Source organism: Panthera onca, chromosome B2 (genome assembly GCF_046562875.1).
Source record: "Panthera onca isolate mPanOnc1 chromosome B2, mPanOnc1 haplotype 2, whole genome shotgun sequence".
Lineage (NCBI taxonomy): Eukaryota > Metazoa > Chordata > Mammalia > Carnivora > Felidae > Panthera > Panthera onca.
Window position 1 is genome coordinate 2,031,943 of NC_138343.1, and position 21,389 is coordinate 2,053,331.

At 47.4% G+C, this 21,389-nt stretch overlaps 1 protein-coding gene across 2 annotated transcripts; it reads left to right on the forward strand.

Annotated features, from left to right (window-relative positions):
• Positions 1-3,324: 3,324 nt before the first annotated feature.
• Positions 3,325-21,025, forward strand: LOC132666551 (uncharacterized). 2 transcript variants are annotated; one of them, XM_081795676.1, is made up of 5 exons: positions 3,325-3,436; positions 3,888-4,343; positions 9,369-9,534; positions 11,754-12,888; positions 19,730-21,025. In XM_081795676.1, exons 2-5 carry the CDS (start codon positions 3,933-3,935, stop codon positions 19,893-19,895), a joined length of 1,878 nt encoding a protein of 625 aa, XP_081651802.1. In that variant the 5' UTR covers positions 3,325-3,436; positions 3,888-3,932; the 3' UTR covers positions 19,896-21,025. The 2 variants fall into 2 exon arrangements, with proteins under 2 accessions (XP_081651802.1, XP_078302614.2); XM_078446488.2 differs by lacking the exon at positions 19,730-21,025 and having other exon boundaries at positions 11,754-14,983.
• Positions 21,026-21,389: the final 364 nt, after the last annotated feature.

Sequence of the window (21,389 nt, forward strand, 5' to 3'; positions counted from 1 at the left end):
TCAGCTCAGGTCATGATCTTGGGGTTGTGATATCGAGGCCGATGTCAGGCTCTACACTCGGCATGGAGCCTGCTCAAGATTCTCTTGCCCATCTGCCTTGCTTGGCGCTTGCTCACTCTCTGTAAACAAAACAAAACAAACTCTTAAAGTGTCCAGCATCTGAAATCAGCAAGGCAGAATTTCTCCATACCAGACCTCTGGGTGGTCTTTGATGGGAACTGGCCTTTCAGAATGTCCCTCAAAACCTTGTCAGATTCAACAGAACAAGCCATTTACTTTTCCTTAACCGACTCCTCAAGCAAGGTGCCTGGGTGGTTCAGTCAGTTGAATATCCAGCTTCAGCTCAGGTCGTGATCTCGCAGTTCGTGAGTTTGAGCCCTGTGTCCAGCTCTGTGCTGACAACTCAGAGCCTGGATCCTGCTTCAGATTCTGTGTCTCTCTGTCTGCCCCTCCCCAACTTGCACTCTTTTTCAAAAATAAACATTGAAAAAATAATTTTTTTTAAGTCTCCTCAAGCAGCTACATTATTTTAGTGATTCAAAGGGCTGCTTATGGACCACCAGTTCAGATTTCCAGATGTTTTAATTAGTTCTTAAATACAGTTCTTACAAAAGCTTGGACTGTTAAATTATTTTAGTGAAAATTTAAGTTATGTATAAAATACAAATAGGAATGTTATTAGATGGTTAATTATTTTAAATGCTGCAGTTATGATTTGCCAAGTCAAAAAACTTGTTCAGCATCTTTTTAATGATGACATGGTGAGTTCTTGCGCCTTCCGTTCCTATCTAGGGTATGATGTATGACGTAGCCCCCAGTTAAGACTCCAGACAAGAAAGATGCATCTTTATTTATTTTTTAAAGTTTATTTTTTTTTATTTTATTTTGAGAGAAAGAGTGTGCACACATGAGCAGGGAAGTGGCAAGAGAGGATCCCAAGCAGGCTCCACAGTCAGCAGGGAGCCCAATATGGGGATTGAACTCACGAACCGTGAGATCATGACCTGAGCTGAAACCAAGAGTTTGGACACTCAACTGACTGAGCCACCCAGGAGCCCCAGGTGCATCTTTTTTTCAAAAAGAGGTGTATTGATTTGTATTAGGAAAACAGAAAAGACCCAAGTTAGTGTTCAAGGGAGAATAAGCAAACTCAAATGCCCAGAAAAGGCAGGTAATAAAAATGAAGCAATCCTAGAGTCACAAAGAAAAACAAAAACCATCATTTTACATTGCATTAGGTTCAGGGAAATTGTTAGGATTCTCTTTATTGATTTTGAATTCTACAGGAGAAAGATGATCAGGTTATTCATTGCGACCACCATAAACAATGATCTTTTCCTACTCTTGAGTATAGTACAGTTGACCCTTGGACAACATGCAGTTAGGGGTATTGATCCCCTATACAAAAATCTCAGTATAACTTGACCCCCAAACACTTAATCATCAAGAGCCTACTATTGACCAGAAGACTTGCTCATAACCTGAAGAGTTGAACACATATTTTGTATGTTATATGCATCACATACTGTATACAAAGAAAAAAAATTTTTTTTTCAGTTTTTAAAATTTTTTAAAAGTAATCTCTACCCCCAGTGTAGAGCTCAAACTCAGGACCCCAAGATCAAGAGTCACACTACGTGTGAAAAAAAGCTGAGGTTCTGAAAGGTTCTGAATGATGTTACCTTCCTCTAGATTTACTTTTGCTTCTACAGGCACTTAAGAATATAGTTGGGAGCGCCTGGGTGGCTCAGTGGGTTAAGCATCTGACTCTTGATTTTGGCTCAGGTCATGATCTCACAGTTTGTGAGTTCAAGCCCCACATCAGACTCTGGGCTGACTGTGCGGAGCCTGCTTGGGTTCTCTGTCTCCCTCCCTCCTTCCCTGCTTCAACTCTGCTCATGCTTTCTCAAAGTAAATAAACTTAAACAAGCAAACAAAAAAATGAAACAGTTGCTTGGAATAACCATCCCATGAGATTTCTGGCCAGGAATTTGGTGAGGTCTCAGCTCGAAATTTCTTCCATTTCGTGTGGCATCTTACAGTGGCACTTGGTGGTGTTTATCTGGCAGCTGGGTTTGTTGGAAAATCCAAGCTGCACTGCCATGCCCAGTGCCTTGGGGCGAGAACAGCTAGAAGGACGGTCTTGGGGCCTCCTTATGTGATCTTTGCAGTAGGGCCATCGGACTCTTTCTGTGGTGGCTCAGGACTCCAGGAGCAATTGTTCCAAAAAACAGTGAAAGCTGCTGCTGTCCTTAAGGGCTCAGGCTGGGAAACTAAAACAGCATCAGTTTTGCTGTATTTTATTTGAGCTGTCCTCAAGCCCACTCAAGACTCAAGGGGAAATGACATAGACTCCACAGCTAAACAGGAAAAGCACGGAAGAATTTGTAGTCATCTTTAATTTTCCAAAATACCCTTATCCACCCAGATATAAAGCCTGGGGAAAAAATAATAAAGTTGTTTTTGGATTCTCTATATAATTAATTTTTTTTCTCCTTTCTTGCCTCCTTTTTAACTTCCCTAAAGACACCCAGCATGACTCTGAGCTAATCAAGTGTATCTATGCTCATTTTTTATGTACAAAGTAACAAAGTGATCTGACATTACAGTTTCACCATTTGAGTGAATTTTTCTCTTTTCGTTTTAGAAGTAGTTAGAAGGCTTATCAAAATATCACAGGAGACGGCATTTTTTAAATGTTGGAATCACCTGGTTTATAAATTGTCCAAATGTTAGTAATAAACTAACGTCTATTCTGTGCCCCTACATCCCTGGGTTTCCCGCGTGTACGAGACAGGAACTCTGCTCCTCGGCTTCCCGTGTCTTGCCCCTCGACGCGCAGGTGCTTTCTCCTGGCACTTGCACCGGTGACGAGACCCGCAGCGCGCAGGTCGTGCCTGGGGCTGGCACCCACGCGGCGGAGCCTACAGAATCGGACGAAGTCACAGAAGGGAAGACGACGGGCCAAGATGTCCCACGAGCAGAGACGCCAAGTCCCCAACAAAACACTGGCAAGTTGACGCTAAAAATCTATAAAATGAATTACACACATGACAAAGTGGCACCGATTCCAGGTGTGCCAGGCCTCGCTCACCGTGGGGCGGGGCAGCGGGGACGGCGGGCGGGACCGGCAGGGCCGAGACCTGCAACATCAGTCAGCTCCCCGGCCACCTGCCGCGACCCGTGGGGCCTCCGGCTGTAGCGGAAGTGCGCTCGCGCCCACCGGGCCCACTCTCGCGACCTCGTGGGGCAGCGCGGGATCCGCCCGGCGAGTGCCCGCCCCTTCCTGAGGCTGGAGCGGAAGTGCGCGCGCTCCCGCCCGGCTCGCTTCCGGCCTTTGTGGGGCGCTGTGGGCTGTTCGGGCTCCCGGCGGCTTGGACCGCGTGACCCGTGGTCTCCCCGGGAGGGACCCGGCTGCCGGCCTCGGGAGCTGCAGGTGAGCGCGCTGCTGCTCTCCCCTGCCCTTCCCCGCCGGCCCGAGAAGCCGCAGGGGCGGGGGGCAGCCTTCGGGAGCGGCGTCCGCCGCCCTTTCACCTGCTGCGGGGCTGCCGCGCCGGTTTCGTGGTTTCCGCCACACGCCTGCCCGTTAAAAGAGGCCGTCTCAGTGTTTTATTATTACTTGTTTGCTCTGAACGTTGGTTGTGTTCCATTTGGTCGTCCTTTATTCTAGGGCTAAATGGAAGTGTTGCCTTTGTGAAGTCCTTAAACCCTTAGCACCTTTTACTGAATCTTTCTCTTTAATGTGTTCTTAAGTCTTTCGTGTTCAGTTTCCGTGAGTGTCGTGAATTACCCTGGGGGTGGCTTGCAAAGCGCAGAAGTAAATTGTTAGAATTTGCAGTTTTCGCTTATGGTGTAGCTTGTGTTAAAAGCGACGGCTTGTCCCTCAGGTCCACCCTTGCTGGAAGCACCGCTAGAGCTTCTGCACGGCCGCGATGGCGTCGGCCTGGGCTGCGCCGGCCCACGAGGAACCGGGTGCGCTTCTGGAAGTAAAGGTGGAGGAGGAGGAGGAGTACAGGAATACCACCAGACGGGATCAGAACCTGCGGAAGAACAACACCCACAGCAGGGAGGTCTTCCGACAGTACTTCAGACACTTCTGCTACCAGGAGACGCCTGGACCCCGCGAGGCGCTGCGCCGGCTCCGCGAGCTGTGCCGCCAGTGGCTGAGCCCAGAAACGCACACCAAGGAGCAGATCCTGGAGCTGCTGGTGCTGGAGCAGTTCCTGACCATCCTGCCCGAGGAGCTCCAGGCCTGGGTGCGGGGACAGCACCCGGAGAGCGGGGACGAGGTGGTGACCGTGCTGGAGGATCTGGAACGGGAGCTGGACGAGCCTGGAGAGCAGGTGAGAAAGTGAGAGATGGTTTGTGACTGAGATAAGGTAAGTTACGGATTTGTAGGCCAGAGCGAAGGACAGCATTATTCCACCAAGTCATGGAAATTTGGTTAATGTAGTCCTAACTTATTTATATCTTTTTTATGGGAGGATCCTGTATTTCTGTAGTGAGCTTATGGTTTCCAGTTGATGAAATGCTACTCAGAAACATTAGAAACAAGATTTATTTCATTATTATTTTTTTAATTTACATCCAAGTTAGCATATAGTGCAACAATGATTTCAGGAGTAGATTCCTTAGTGCCCCTTACCCATTTAGCCCCTCCCCCCTCCCACAACCCCTCTCATAACCCTCAGTTTGTTCTCCATATTTATGAGTCTCTTCTGTTATGTCCCCTTCCCTGTTGTTATATTATTTTTGCTTCCCTTCCCTTATATTCATCTGTTTTGTATCTTAAATTCCTCATATGAGTGAAGTCATATGATACTTGTCTTTCTGTAACTAATTTCGCTTAGCATAATACCCTCCAGTTCCATCCACGTAGTTGCAAATGTCAAGATTTCATTCTTTTTGATTGCCGAGTGATACTCCGTTGTGTATACACACACACACACACACACACATATATACCATATCTTCTTTATCCATTCATCTGTTGATGGACATCTGGGCTCTTTCCATACTTTGGCTATTGTCGATAGTGCTGCTATAAACATGGGGGTGCATGTGTCCCTTTGAAACAGCCCACCTGTATCCCTTGGTAAATACCTAGTAGTGCAGTGCTGGGTCGTAGGGTAGTTCTACTTTTAATTTATTTTTTTTTTTTATTTTTTATTTTTTTTAACGTTTATTTATTTTTGAGACAGGGAGAGACAGAGCATGAACGGGGGAGGGTCAGAGAGAGAGGGAGACCCAGAATCTGAAACAGGCTCCAGGCTCTGAGCTGTCAGCACAGAGCCCGACACGGGGCTCGAACTCAGAGTGCGAGATCGTGACCTGAGCCGAAGTCGGCCGCTTAACCGACTGAGCCACCCAGGCGCCCCTCTACTTTTAATTTTTTGAGGAACCTCCATACTGTTTTCCAGAGTGGCTGCACCAGCTTGCATTCCCACCAGCAGCGCAAAAGGGTTCCTCTTTCTCCACATCCTCGCCAACATCTGTTGTTGCCTGACTAGCATTACTGTTACTGTTAGCCATTCTGACAGGTGTCAGGTGGTATCTCATTGTGGTTTTGATGATGAGTGATGTGGAGCATTTTTTCACGTGTCAGCCATCTGGATGTCTTCTTTAGAAATAAGATTTCTAAGAGAAAATGTTAAGTGAGCGTAACGGGGTGCGCAGCAGTCTCTTGGAAGGGACATCGCTTCTGTTGCAGGACACAAGTAATTAAGAAATAAGGTCTTGCAGGTATATCCACTGCTCTGCATCCATTAAAGGATTAAAAGATGGAGAAATCAAGGTCACCATCTTGGAGGAATGTGAGGTCAGAGCAGAGAGGAAGGTTCAGAGAGCAGGGACGAGATTCCTGGAGTAGTAGAGCCCAGGTAGGTCCGACACATGGGTAGTGAGTAGAAGGGTTGAGAACAGAGTCCAGGACCTTGAGTATCACCTGTGGAGTGTAGAGTCTGTTCTGTAGGACACAAGCTTCTAACCTTTTCTCTGTAAGTGAACTTCTCTAACGCCAGGATCTAACCAAATTATGTAGAATTCTGTTCTATTTTGTTCCAACATTGATAAAAGACAGTAGTTCTCAACCAATGGCAATTTTCTGCCCTAAAGGGCATTTGGTGATGTCTTGGCACATTTTTGGTTGTCATAGTGGGGGGAGGTGCTATTGGCATCGAGTGGCTAAAGGGTAAGGATGTTTTGGAATATCTTATAACGTATAGGATGGCGTCTTATAACAGGGATTTTTCTGACCCAACGTGTCAATAGAATCAAGACTCAGAAGTCTTGGTATGAAGAGTATAAAACAGGGAAGTAATAAAGCAAGAAGTGCAACCCAGCATTGGCAAGGGGGAGGAACATGTGGCAGAGTTTGAAGATCTGAGTTTGAAGTAGAGTCAAGACAGTGAGGCTATGAAGGATGAGGCATGTCTTAGGTAAGTATTAATTGGAAACGATGATAGATTAGATGGATAAAAAAGGGAAAACTCTCTACGGAGCCATCGATTCTAGGCTAAGCGTGGGGGATTTCAAGCTTGAGAGACTAGTGTAATTGAGGTGCTCCTAACAGAGTTCAAGGCTATCAGGGATGGTGGATTGGGGGAAAGTTCATTCGTTCAGAAGACATTTATTGAATGTTTAATATGCACCAGGCACCATTCTAGGCACTGGAAACGCAGCAGTGCACAAAGCACAGAAGTTGCCTCTGTCTTGTAAACAGATTCTAGTCTAATGAGAGTAGTAACCAGGTGGTGCCAGGTGGAGATAAATCCTATATGAAAACAGCAATGAAGCGGAAAAAAGGTAAACAGTGAATGAAGCAGAGACTGTGCGATTTTTGACAGACTGGTGAGGGAAGGCCTTCCAGATGGGGTGACATTTAGAGCAGAGGTCAGGCTGTGCAGTCACCTAGGCTGAGGACACTCAGCCAGAGGAAATAGTGGGCAGGTGAGAATGTGCTTATCGTGGTAGAGATATAGGAGATGAAATCAGGTAGTTATAACGAGATCAAATCATGGGGGCACTTACAGGCCATTATAAGGACTTTGGATTTTATTCTGAGATGGAAAGTCATTGGAGGGTTTTGAACAGAAGAGAGGTTTAATCTGACCTAAATGTTATTTATTTATTTTTATTTTTTTAATGTTTATTTATTTTTGAGAGAAAGAGCATGAGGAGGACGAGGGCAGAGGGAGAGGGAGACACAGAATCCGAAGCAGGCTCCAGGCTCCCAGCTGTCGGCACAGAGCCCGACGCGGGGCTCGAACCCACGAACCGTGAGATTATGACCCTGAGCCGAAGTCGGACGCTTAACCGACTGAGCCACCTAGGCGCCCTATGACCTAAATTTTAAAAATAATCACTCCAGCCGCTCTGTTGGAAGAGTCCTAGATTAGGGTTCGTGGTGGGAGTGCTGGAGGCCCAGGGTCAAAGGTCGAAGCCGGGAAGCCCAATCAGCACTAATCCAGGCAGGAGGTACCAGTGGCTTGAACTGTGACAGTAGCAGTGGAAGCAGCGAGATGCAGTTGGATCTTGAGGGGGTTTGTTTGAACATCGCATCGTGTCACATGGGTTTGTCATTCAAGGAGATGATAAAGGCGGGGAAAGAAGAAGGTTTGGAGTAGGGGCGGGAATCTAGAGTTACTAGGTTTTGGATGTGTTGAATTGTAGATTCCTCTTAGAACCCAATTGGAAAAGTTGGGCAAGCAACTCCACTCAGCAGAGGGATGTGTGCTGGAAATAACAAAATTGGAGCTTGTCATAATATGGGTGATATTTAAAGCTGTGGGACAAAAGAATCGACAGGACGGTGGAAACTGAGAGGGAGTGGCCAGGGAGATGGGAAGAGAACCAGAAGAAAGACTGGCACTCCCAAGTGTGGGCAGAAGTAATTTGGTTTTAAACATGTTGTCTTTGTACTGCCCTTTCCCTCAAAGCATGCTGGGGGTGGCTGATGGAATTTCATCCTGATTTCTGAGGCCTCACCAGAGATCCAGGGACAGAAGGAAGGCACAGCTCACTGTACCGGCCTTTTTCTCCTTCCAAATTTGAGGTCTGAAAACCTTTTTCTGTCCGCCTCTGAGAGCATCCTACTGACTTTGGCTCTTATTCTGGGGTCAGAAGTTACAGAACGAAGCTGTGTTGGAAGTAGAGGCAGCGTGTGGTGATTTCTTACTCCCAGAATGTAGCTGTTGCAGGATTGAGGGGTAACTTGAGGGTCTGTTGTATGCCGGTGCCCCCGCAATGTGCCTCATGCATAGTCTGAGTCATGCACGGTCTGAGAAACCACCCAGGGACATGGAGCTCCTGAACCAAGAAGCAACTAAGTGGCCCCCGAATCGCTGCCTTTCATACCACGCTGGGGAAATACGATTTATTTTTAAATACAAGAGGGAGTGATTCCGTGGAGGAGTGGAAGCCAGAGTGAGTGAGTTTAGGGAGCAGAGGTCAGAGGTGCAGGAAGGAATGGGGTTGAAGGCAAGAGTTGAGGTTACAAGGTACGGGCCTTGATGAAGCAAAGTCCTCTTCCTCTAAGTGGAAGGGAGTAAGTGTATGTGGGGTGATGAAGAAAAGAGTGGGTGATCTCTGATGTGACCATGACCTTGGACAAGGAGAGAACAAGGTCATCTCCTGGAAGGAAGTGGGGGAGGAGCCTCAGAAGAGCAGAGACTGTAGGGAACAGCTTCCTCCTCCCATCCCCTGTCTTTCCTCCCTCTTTCTCCTTTGTTCCCTCTGCCTTTTTGCCTCGTTTCTCCATCATTTCTCTTCACTTACCCCGTCCTTTTCTTCTTTTTCTCTTCTGTTTTAATTTCCCCCAAGTTCTTTTTTTTTTTTTTTTTTTTCTTTTTTTTTTTAAATTTTTTTAATGTTTATTTATTTTTGAGACTGAGAGAGACAGAGCATGAATGGGGGAGGGTCAGAGAGAGGGAGACACAGAATCTGAAACAGGCTCCAGGCTCTGAGCTGTCAGCACAGAGCCTGACGCGGGGCTCGAACTCACGTACTGCAAGATCGTGACCTGGGCCGAAGTCGGCCGCTTAACCGACTGAGCCACCCAGGCGCCCCCCCCCCAAGTTCTTTTCTTGTGCTCGTTGCTTCCCTTTACCTTCTCTTCCTTCTCTCCTTCCTGTTTTCTTCCTCTCACATCTCCACTTTGAGCATAAGACAAAGACATGACAGTGGCACAGGCAGCATTTTTTAGCGGTTCAGAACAGAAGGGCGGGGTTCCTGGAGGAGATGGCTTGTATACAGGCCTTGAAGAATGAGGCGCGTTACAGCAGGCTGATGTCTGGAAAGAAGTGCAGGTGCCGGAGAGCCGGGTGTCACTGCCTCGGATCGGATCCTATACCGTTGTTTCCTGTTGGCAGGATGAATGTGGCCACCGTGTCCCTGTCCACACTGAGCAACAGGACACGCTCTTGCAGGAGACGGCCCTTGTGGGAACAGGACGGGAGCCCGGCATGTCCCTCCCATCCGGGGTTGCCCGGCTGAAGTATGAATCTCCAGGACCTGGAGCCCAGCCGGAGGAACAAGGTAAGGAAGACGGAGCAGCTTGGCAGGAAGGGAAGACAGGCAGGCACAGGACCTGGGGCCTCTTTAGTTCCGTGTACCGTTTCTCCTCGTCACAGTCAGGAAGACCTCTCGTGCACGGACTCTCAGCTGGTTCGGTTTGTCACGCTTCAACTCTCGTTTTCTCTTCATGTTAATATTTTGTTCTCCACTCCTGCAGTATTTTATGAGATCGCTTAATTGAGTCCTTCTGATAGTTACTTTCCTTCATACTGACTTCCCTGCTATTTCTGGCCTTTATCCTGTCAGATGGTGCTACTGTCCTCCTGCCTTCAGTAACCAGGTTTTGGCCCAGGATGTCTGCAGTTTTCAGATGGTTCAGGAGAAAGCATCTATATGTGTACTCTTAGGAGAAGGAGGAACACAGCAAATGTGGCGGAATGTTAAGTTGGTGAATGTGCGAAAGACCCCATATTCCTTATCTCTGTGTTCTCTACTTTTAATTTTTAAAAATAGGTAAAAATTCATATAGTTAAAAGATAAAAATTTAAAGTTACCCAGTGACAAGTTTTCCTTCCACTCATTCCCTCGGCCATCTGGTCTTCTCCCTGCCCTGAGATGAGTTGTCACTGTTCTGTTTCTTGTATGTGCTTCTCTAGAGATCTTTTTATATGTATACGTTTTTCCACATTCAAGCAAATACATTTTCTTCTCTTTATTACTAAGATGGTAAAGGTTTGCGTTTTTAAAAAAATTTTTATTTTTTTTATTTATTTATTATTTTTTTTTTAATGTTTATTTTTTGAGACATTGCGAGAGACAGAGTGCAAGCAGCGGAGGGGCAGACAGAGGGAGACACAGAATCTGAAACGGGCTCCAGGCTCTGAGCTGTCAGCACAGAGCCCGACGCGGGGCTCAAACTCACGGACAGTGAGATCGTGACCTGAGCCGAAGTCAGACACTTAACCGACTAAGCCACCCAGGCGCCCCTAAAAAAAATTTTAAATAGAGCATGCATGCACGCACATGAGTGGGGGAAGGGCAGCAGGGGAGAGAGTCCCAAGCAGGCTCTACACTCAGAGCAAAGCCCGACTCTGGACTCTATCTTACAACCGTGAGATCATGACCTGAGCCGAAATCAAGAGTCAGACGGACGCCACCCAGGCGCCCCATATTTTTTATTTCCTAACGGCACCTTAATATTAAAATGTACGGATGGGGGTGCCTGGGTGGCTTAGTCAGTTGAACATCCGACTTCGGCTCAGGTCATGATCTTATGGTTTGTGGGTTCGAGCCCTGCGTCAGGCTCTGTGCTGACAGCTTGCTCAGAGCCTGCAGCCTGCTTCAGATTCTGTGTCTCCTTCTTTCTCTCTCTGCCCCTCCCCGGCTCATGCTCTGTCTCTCTCTGTCTCTCTCTGTCTCTCAAAAATAAATGTTAAAAAAAAAAATTTTTTTTTTTTTTTAATTTTTTTTTGTTTTTTTCAACGTTTATTTATTTTTGGGACAGAGAGAGACAGAGCATGAACGGGGGAGGGGCAGAGAGAGGGAGACACAGAATCGGAAACAGGCTCCAGGCTCCGAGCCATCAGCCCAGAGCCTGACGCGGGGCTCGAACTCACAGACCGTGAGACGCTTAACCGACTGCGCCACCCAGGCGCCCCCAAAAAATTTTTTAATGTATGGATGAACCACACAACTTGTCCATTCCCCAGTTGTCCCCAGTGATTTGCTCTAACAGGTAGTGCTGTGGTGAGCGTGTGTGAGTACTTCAGTATAAATTCCCATGTGTGGAATTCTAGCCCCAAGGTTAAATACAGTTGTCATTTTGATGGACGTTGGCAAGTTGGTCTGTATGAAGCCCGGGTCAGTTTACACTCCCACTGGCGATGTATACCCATTGCATGAACGGTGTTCTACTGATGGGTGGAGGTGATGGGTGCAAATTGTACCTCAATACTCAAATTTGCTTTTCCCTTATTTTGAGGTGGGCATCTTTAAGAGCTATTGTATTTCCTTTCCTGGAAACAACTTTTCCTTTCCCCAGTTTTTATTGGATTATTGGTGTTTTCCATAACAATTTTTGGAGTGTTTTATGTATTAGGTCTGTTGTATGTTTTAATACCATTGTACAGTCCTGCAGAGACTCTGGGTTCTTAATATGTTTTTCACCTGAACAATGAGTGTCTGATGAGGTGAATATGTTGTCTAATGAGGTGCAAACTAGTAACTGTGATCCATTGCAGTTTCAGGTGTTGAGACTGGAAATAAGTACAGGAATTTAACTCTAAAGCAAGAAGTGTCTGAAGAAGCAGCACCGCAGGGCAATACGTGTAGCGGATTTGAAAGTGACATGTCCCAGTCGGCTAGGTGCAGAGAAGCTTACGGATCCGAAGCAGAAACAGAAGAGTCTTCTGGACGCTCCAGGGAAGGTGAACAGTCTGCGGGTGATGAGAACAGACTCCGTCTGACTGAACAGCAGAGGGTCTGTCCAGGAGAAAAACCTCATGAGTGCGAGGAGTGTGGAAAAGCCTTCAGTCAGCACTCGAACCTCTTAGAACATCAGAGGGTCCACACTGGAGACAGGCCCTACAAATGTGAGGAATGTGGGAAAACTTTCCGTGGGAGAACGGTGCTGATTCGGCACAAAATAATACACACCGGAGAGAAACCATATAAATGTAATGAGTGTGGCAAAGCCTTTGGCCGCTGGTCAGCTCTTAACCAACATCAGAGGCTCCACACAGGAGAGAAACACTACCACTGTAACGAATGCGGCAAAGCCTTTAGCCAGAAAGCGGGCCTCTTTCACCATCTCAAGATCCACACGAGAGACAAACCATACCGTTGTGCTCAGTGCAATAAAAGTTTTAGTCGGCGTTCAGTACTCACTCAACACCAAGGAGTTCACACTGGGGCAAAGCCCTATGAGTGCAGCGAGTGCGGGAAAGCCTTCGTTTATAACTCCTCCCTGGTTTCCCACCAGGAGATCCACCACAAAGAAAAGTGCCATCAGTGTAAGGAGTGTGGGAAATCCTTCAGTCAGAGTGGCCTTGTGCAGCATCAGAGAATCCACACTGGGGAGAAACCTTACAAGTGTGACGTATGTGCAAAAGCATTTATTCAGAGGACGAGCCTTGTAGAACATCAGCGAGTTCACACTGGAGAGAGACCTTACAAGTGTGATAAGTGTGAGAAGGCCTTCACTCAGAGATCAGTTCTCACGGAACACCAGAGAACCCACACCGGAGAGAGGCCGTACAAGTGTGACGACTGTGGGAACGCCTTCCGAGGCATCACCAGCCTCATTCAGCATCACAGGATCCACACTGGGGAGAAACCCTACCGATGTGACCAGTGCGGCAAAGCCTTCAGGCAGAGGTCAGATCTTAGCAAACACCAGAGAATCCATAGTAGACGTGCTCCCTCTAATGAGTGTGGGGAGTCGTTCAGGCAGCCCTCAGCTCGCAGGCAGCAGCGGACTGTCCGCGAAGGGGAGGAGTCTGTTTCTGGGATGACCACGGGGACGCTGTGTCCCAGAGTACAGGCTGGAGAGGAATACTAGCTGGGGAGTGATTCCAACGGCAGTCACCGTTGCTACAAGGACACCTCAGACGTCTTGTAAAGGGTTCGCCGTGTGCCGCGCGTGACGTCAGCTGGTGTGTAGGACAAAGAGCGTAACACGAAAGTCCTCTTCTCGCCAGTTTACGGTGGAGCCTGGGGTCCGTCAGGTCACGTGTGAGCTTAGATCGGACTGCAGGACGGCAGAAGTGATCTGAGCCGCGTGTCCGTGAGGTGGCGGGTGGCGGCTGGCGGCCAGTGCTGTCCGTCCTGAAGGACGGATCACCAATGCCTGAGCGGGCCAGCCAAGATTGTATTGAAGATCGGGGTTCAGTGGGCAGATTTGGAAGGCGGGGTGGAAACCAGGGTAAAGCCCACGTAGGGGGAGGCGAGGACGCTCAGGGCTTGTGGCGCCAGTGGCAGCCTGAGGTGGGGCATCTGTTCAGGTGGGCGGTGGCGGAGATACCCTGGGAATGGCTTGGGCTGGGCTGGGAGGGCGCGGACGGTGCCTCTTACAAAAGGCACAAAGCACTTTTCTTAATTCCTAAGATCTGCCTGTAAATTAAAATCCTTCTCTGTTTTAAAAGTGAGGGTACGCCTGCTTCTGGAGAGGGTGACCTAGCTACAGTGTCACAGGGAGGGGCCGGCAGTAGGTCTCTGACTTGTCCTGTCCCTTGCTCTCGCGGTTCTCCCCTTCAGTGCACGTCAGAGTCCCCTGTGGAGTTTGGTTAAGATGCCTGCGACCCCCTCACATCCTGCTTCGTGAAGTCTGGGGCGGGGGCCGAGAATCCCCATTCTCCAAGCTCCACAGTCACCTGATTCTAAAATTCGAGGAACACTGCATTGAATCGCAGCTGCCTTCATGGTCGCCTGTGAGGTGGGGAAGCGTGAACACGGGCCGCTAAACACAGGCCACTGCAGATTCTTAGCTTGGGGAAAGCTCTGAAGGACAGGAGTGAACAGGGAAATTAGCCATCCAGCATCAGGGGCTTCGGGATGGCCTTTCCACCTCTTCCAACTTAAGTCTTAAGGAAATCGGAGACTGACCTAACATTGTGAGGCACTAGAGCACAAGGCTGTGTGTTAGTTAGGGGAGAGTGCTGGTGTTCTGGTTTGCTCCTAACCTCTCTTTTTTCCCAGCTTATGTTCTGAATTCCCTAATAGTTGCTCTTCAAAACTGGTTTACAATTTTTTGGTTTGTATACCTTCTTGAGCACATAAAAGAGCCAAAGATTGGTGACTCTATCCCTTGAGGCTTATGCAAAAACATCAACCAAAAGCTAGTTGACCGGACTCCCGTATCACTGAGTAAGCAGTTCTGTTGCAGATGAGGGCCTGTGACTCAGTCGTGGACAACAGGCACGCACACGTGGCTCCTGCTCAGTTTATCTTTTCTTTTTTTTCCTTTTAATGTTTGTTTATTTGGAGAGGGAGTGAGAGAGAGGACTCTGCACTGACCGTGCAGAGCCCGAGGAGGGGCTTGAATCCACAGCCCTGGGATCATGACCTGAGCTGAAATCCAGAGTCAGATGCTTAACTGACTGAGCCGCCCAGGCACCCGGTTTATCTTTTTATTTACAGAGATTATTTTTAATCTTCATTGACATGTCCTCTGATTTCCTTCTCTTTGTACCTCACCGCAACAGGCCCTACAACTTCTGGGACTGTCCCCACGCCCCCTCCCCCAGATCATCCCACACAACTCCAGGATCCTCTTCTCCCCACACCTCTAGCTCCTTAGTGGGCCTGAAGTGGTGAGACACACAAGGGACAGGGGAGAAATGAGGGTAGTTAACGTCTTTACTCCTAACTGCCGTTCTGTCCAGCTGCCATGTCTATCCTGTTTCCTCCCCACTCCTGTATGTACTCTGCCCCCCTTTCCCAACGGCCCCCATCTCTCGCCCCTCTATCCATCACCCTACTGAACACAATATCACACTGTACACAGTATCATCAGTATCATCATCATACTGAACACAGTATCATCACTGGCTGGAACCAGAAGTCCCTGGAGAAATTGATACGTTCTAGCTTCTAAGCTTTAAGTGTGAGCACATTTTCATAATATAATAATAATAATAATAATAATGGTATTAGTACTATAATTTAGGTACATTGTGTGTCAGATTTGCTTTTGGGATTGGGATTTCCGTGACTGAGGGAAAACATCCTGAGTTCACAATAGAGGAAAGCAAATGAGCATTTGAAAAACGGCTCATTCTCAAGTTGAGGACCCTTGAGGTGTTATATCCTAAGACCAACATTGGAGCTGCACACAGAAGGCGTCGAGGCAGCTGGGGTTGGGTACCTCCTTTTTTACCTCCAGAAAACTGAGTTTGTTTCCCTGAGTGAGGCTGGGGGCTCTCAGCCGGGTGTGTTCCTGTTCTCTTCCCAGCTTCCCCTGCCATGCGTCTCTCACTCTTGCAAGCTCTTTGTTGGAGGGGACGTTGCTCAGAGATGAGAACCCAAATGAGAATGTCCTTCAGATGCTGTCCATACTTGTCACCTTGCCTGATTTTGGACATGTTATCCGGACTGAAGTTACTCTTCATAGTAACCTCAAACCTCTAATCTTACTGCTCACTGGAACACGACTCTTAATTTAAACTTGCTTTCGGCTCTCAGTGCTGTTATCTGTGGGTTCCGCCCTTCTGCTGCTGCTAAACGCATCCTCTCAGGGCAGACATGTTCCTCCATTTGCCTCTAACACCTTTATTTGCTTAATATGAATGAACCCTAGACAAAGATCCAGAAGAGTGGGCTATGCCTATCATATAGGATACAGTTCATAACTTGGTTAAAAATAAAGGTGGGGGTTTTGTTCTGGTTGTTTCTTGTGCTTAAATGTAGTTGCACTACCAAGAAAAGGTGAGTGACCTGGCGTTTCCAGGTAGACATCAAAGGGGCTCAAACTATCCAGGATAAGAAAATAGAACAATTGGAGCTAAATGGGCAACACAGGGGTAGGAGACCCTGAGGGGCAAGTGGAGGACGTGACCGAGGTTAGACACAGAATGGGGGAGTGCAGTGCACAGAGAATGCCTCACAGTGAAGTCCACAGTACGACGTTCTGAATAAAAGGTAGACGTAGAACAGAGACAGGCTCTAGGGTCGTTTGAATAGCTTATCTTTGCAGATTTTGAAACCATCAACAACAGGTGGCAGGACGGAAAGGAAAAAGGACACTGAAGCAAGTCCAAGGTAGAAATAATGTCAGTCCGGAGTAGTGACGTAACAGCCAGCTTGAGCAATTGGTGCGACACTCAAATGATGAATCGCGAAGCGGTGGCTTGGAAATAACATTAAGGATAAGAGTGAGATTGACTGGCTTCTCTTTTCTGGTTGATTCAAGGTAAACAAGATATTCAGTGTTTAAGACAAAAAGCTCCTGTAGGGTTTGGGGGAGACTCAAATTGCTAAAGCAGTGAAAAGTGAAGGAGGCTCGGGATGGAAAGGAACGTGACAAACAGGAGCTCCAGGGGGTGTAATAGGGGTTGCAAAGGGAAGAAAGATGGGCCTCCTCCAAAAGAAACCTCAGTTGTAGGAACAGGCTCCTGGAATTTTGGGTATGAGATAAAGCTAATGCGGAAAAAGTGGGACTGAGCAGGGCTCCAAATTGAGAAATGTCCGCTGTGTGTTGAGGGCAGAGGTGAGGCACGAAGGTACCAGAACGTGGAGCAGCTCTGCACTCCCGTACCCTGAATGGAAGTAGCCTCCTGTTACAGTCCATAGATGATCTGTTCCAGAACTCTTAGAGTCAGAGTCCTTATTGGCCATCTTTTGGAGTCAAGAAAAGGGTTTGTTAGTAACATGTAACATTAACAGCTTATTAAGGGCCAGGCATTACTAAAGTGCTTTACATGGTTTTATTTTTAGCCGTGAATTGGAGGAGTTGAAGCTGCCTCAGGTCACAAAGTTAGAATGTGGTGGGGCCAAGATTGGAAGGCCAGTGGCCCAGTTCCAGAGCCCATGCTTCCTTGTCTAGTTCAGTTGAAGGAACCCTGTGTTGCAGTCATAATCAAGTAATTATCTGGAAAATCTGTCACTATTCTGGAAGATACTTCAGAAACCCCAGAGTCCTGGGTCCAAACACCCAAGGCTAATAATACCACCACCACCCTCTCTGCATACCAACTCTTGGATGAGGTTTGGTCAGCATAACATGAGCCCTAATTCTTGTTGCCTCATGAGGAGGGTGTCCACAGGAGACATTTCCACTAAAAATGGGCTCTTCAGGGGCGCCTGGGTGGCTCAGTCGGTTAAGCGGCTGACTTCCGCTCAGGTCATGATCTCGCGATCCGGGAGTTCGAGCCCCGCGACGGGCTCTGTGCTGACAGCTCAGAGCCCGGAGCCTGTTTCCGATTCTGTGTCTCCCTCTCTCTGACCCTCCCCCGTTCATGCTCTGTCTCTCTCTGTCTCAAAAATAAATAAACGTTAAAAAAAAAAAAATTTTTTTTTAAATGGGCTCTTTAGAGAAAGGGATCCCCCTCCTGGCTTAGAGCTGAAATTCACTCTCCTTTCTGACACAATAGGAGATTTTTGGCAGTCTCCATTGATGCACATCAGAAAGCTGTCCCGTTTTGGATCTACCCAGTAGCCCAAATGGATCTCTTCCATGTAGCTAATACCACTTCTAAGATGAAAGAACCCATCATTATTATATAAAGTCGTTCTTTGAGGTGCCTGTCCTGTCCCCACAGCCCAGAATTGGAGCAACAAGTGCGTGTTCAACTTGGTGATAATCATGTGATAACCTTTATTTTCAACGTCCATCCTTTGGCACTGAAAAGTTCTGTCACAGCTGCTCTAGCAGTTCCTTTTATTGGAATTTCTGTAGATCCTGCCATTCCAAATACTGGGTATAATTGGTAAGGAGTCCTTGCACATTTTTTACACATGTATTTCTGTAAATATATGGAGAGTACGTGTGAATATATTTTATAAAAATGTGTTGTGTGTGTTTTATACATACAATAAGATTTTGACAAAGCCAACCGTGATGAGTATTTTCAGCTTCTCAGTTGCTCAGCTCCTTAGCTCACATAAGACCACCGTTGAAAGCCAGGAGTTTTCCCTTGATTTCATGGAAACCATTGATTCTCACCCATGGGTCTGAACGCCCATCAGCCCTTCAGTCAAGGCTCGTCTTCTGCCCGTCTCAGTTGAAGGTGGTCTTTGGGTAGGTCTTTAGCCTAAAAGGCCTGGTCCTGGATGTCCCAAGGGCTTTCTAAGTGAAGGTTACTAGTAACCAGTAACCTAACTGTACTAGTTAGGTAACTGTACTAGAAGGTAACTAGTAACTGGTAACAACCAAGGGTTAGGTGTTTATTGGTTCCTCTCTAAGCCTGATACGCATATTTTACTTTTTGAGCTAGTGCTTCAGTGTGCCTACTTCACTGAGATACTTAGGAGCAGGTATCTCATCATTTCATACCCGCTAAAAGTGGCAGCTTGAAGTTTACTGTAAATTCCAGCTGAGTGAGTTTGGGCAAGCGGTTTACTAGCCTTGTGTCTCACTTTCCCCTTGGGGAACATGGCAATAGTACCACCATCTCCTGGGGCAGTCAGGTGGGCTGAGTGGGTTACACGCGAAGCACCTGGACGGCGCTTAGCGCCTCTGAGGTGCTGTACGGCCGTTGGCGGTGTTCGGTCACCGGGAGCGCCCGCCGCAGAGGTCACCCGTCCCCGCGCGCAGTTCCCCCAGGACTGGTGCCAGGTGCGCCACCCAGTCCCGCAGTCACTGTCCTCCGTGGGGACAGGCCTCCCCGTGGTTACCGGAGATGACGCGGCCCAGGTTCGCGCCCTTCGTCTTCGGGGGTGGGGGAAGGCGGCTCTGGCTCGGTCGTGCGGCGGGAGGTGGGCCCCGCCGGGATGCTCTGCGGGGCGGGGACTCTGCCAGGCAACCACCGAGAGGAGAAAGCCTCCAGATTCCTAGAGGAGACCGGCGGCGCCGCGGCTGGGGCCCCGCCGCTGACCGGGAAGCGCGCGCTCCGCCGGCCTCGGCGCGCACCTGTATCGGGAGAGGGGGCGGTGCACCTGCGCGCGCCGGGCTGGCTCCGCCTCTGACCCGGCATCTGGGACTGCGGGGGCGGGGGGCGGCTTCGGTCAGACTTCAGCGTTCCAGGGGAAGTCAAGCATGGCCTCCGAGTTTTGAATTGTATTAGGATACCTTGGCTGTGGGACACTGAGAGTGGCTGGGTAGGTGATCTGACTCACGACTAGAAGCCACTTCCCGGTTATGTGATTTGGCAAACGATTTGATCCCTCTGTGCCACAGTATCATTCAGCTGTCAGTGGAATTATAATAGTGTCTAATTAAATGAGTAAATTTGTAGTCACTTTTAAATAAATATTAGCTGTTATTATTTTCTCATTTCTCATGTTATCCTCTTACCATTTATTTGGGATTCTCTGGGAAGAACCGAAGGGAAGAGCGTCATGGTCTTTCAAGCTTTATTAACTAATATTTAGGAAGTAAAATATTTTAGCATAGGGTGCTAGCTAATAATTTGCAAAGCCACTCCCGCTCTTCTAATGTATTTAGCTTCCTAACAAAGTTCCTTTTTTCTTTCAGTGCATTGTCTGAGTAGTGAGTTCTTGAGTAAAAAAAGAGCTTAACAAAGTTTAGAGGTTTTGTTAACAATCTTATTTTGTGTCCCAGGAAGAAGACCGACTACAAGGAAATACTTCTGAAAAACCAGCGTGAACCTCAAGCTGGAGTGAATCTTCTCCTGAGTGCTCTCATTCCAGAATGGCGTTCCTCCTGTGGGAAGGACCCTAACGTGACTGATGGCCGAGGGAGAGGGCTGTGCCTGGGACCACGCTGACAAAGAAGTCACGGATATTCCTTCAGACTTTTAAGTTGCTACTACCCAAGATAGCTGCCTGCCCCCCCCACCCCGGGGCTGCCAGAAGACTCAGAGAACTTTACTTGCAGGTGCTGAGATCAGAAACAGACCAAGGAGCAGGTGCTGAAGTAGGTCCTGACACCTACCTAGGGAGCTGCACAGTTAGGCAGGGATAATACCCAGAATGTGGAGAAGAGGCATCACTTGTGCTAGAGAAGTTGGAGACAGCTTAGAGGGAAAGCCATCAGGTGGAAAGGGTCGGGATGATCGCTTATGTTATAGCTTGACTAGTGACAGCCTTCTGGAATGGCACAGAAAGCAGTAAAGCTGAACTGTAGGATCCACCATATGTCTCTGAAGCGAAAACCCAGCGCCTCCCTCGGGGCTTTAATTCCCCCTGGTATTTGTGCACACCGGGAAACTTCCGATGTTGGGTTCAGTTTTCCAAGACCAGCTTCATCCTATTGGCTCTAAGGTTCAGGCTAAAGGATAGAACAAGATATGGCAGAGAAAGTACTTCGGAATCCGAGGCTTCACATGCAGCCTGTTAAGACCCAATTTTAGTTTGACTTTCATCATTATTGCCTTTTGAAACAGAAAGCCAGTGAGAAAGGGTGTCTGCAGAGAGAAGAGATCCTTGAAAAGAAGCTTTTTGGGTCTCTCATTAGTTCATGTCCTTTCCCTTGAAAACTTGCCCCTGTCTCCTTGTTGTCTGCCCAGTTCTTTAGGTGGAAACTCAGCTATATTTGTGGGCAGTTTTGTTGTTTGGTTTGACCTATTCAGCTACTTTACTTCAAAGTGCTGCTTTCTTATGTTTTAGTCCTGAACATTACTGGAAAAATTATTTTTCCCCACTTTAGTTTTTCCATATCAAAATAGTATGTAATTTTGAAACATTTTCCCATATCAAAACAGTGTGTATTTTATAACTGAAACCTAGCTGTTGCTTCAAGTTAACTTTTGTCATATCCCACTATTCATTGATTCACTCAACCAATATTTGTAGAGCATTTATTTGTCTGTAGTAGTGGCCTAGGTACATTTCAGTTGGTATAAATGATCCTTTTAAATAGTCCTAACAAATTAAAATTTCTCTTGATTTCATTATATTCTATTTTTTATGTCTGGATTCAAACTGATCTCTTCTTAAGTTTTTTGATTATACCTTCCTGGTTCTTTGTCACATTTTGTGGGAAAATCCTCCTTGCTCTTCCAAACTTTCTGCCCAGCTGTCTCTTCTCACTCAAAGTGGAACCTCACGTGCCTTTTTGGGCACTTTGCCAACCTGAGATGACAGTTTAGATACATAAAGGCGTGTACTTTAAGTAAAACTGGGTTTTACCTTTGTCACTGTTCTTCATTTTTAGTCTCATTATCTCAGCAGAAGAGACAACTGACATTTGAATTATCTATGTGTTTTTTTAGATGGTTATACTAAGAATAAAAATAAGGACTTGTTTCCAATTCTGCAGA

Excerpts from the sequence above, each read along its gene's own strand:
- LOC132666551 (XM_078446488.2), top strand. The coding sequence starts at position 3,933 with ATGGCGTCGGCCTGGGCTGCGCCGGCCCACGAGGAACCGGGTGCGCTT. Across the intron at positions 4,344-9,368 it reads TGGACGAGCCTGGAGAGCAG|GATGAATGTGGCCACCGTGT; the intron begins GTGAGAAAGTGA and ends TCCTGTTGGCAG. Across the intron at positions 9,535-11,753 it reads AGCCCAGCCGGAGGAACAAG|TTTCAGGTGTTGAGACTGGA; the intron begins GTAAGGAAGACG and ends GATCCATTGCAG.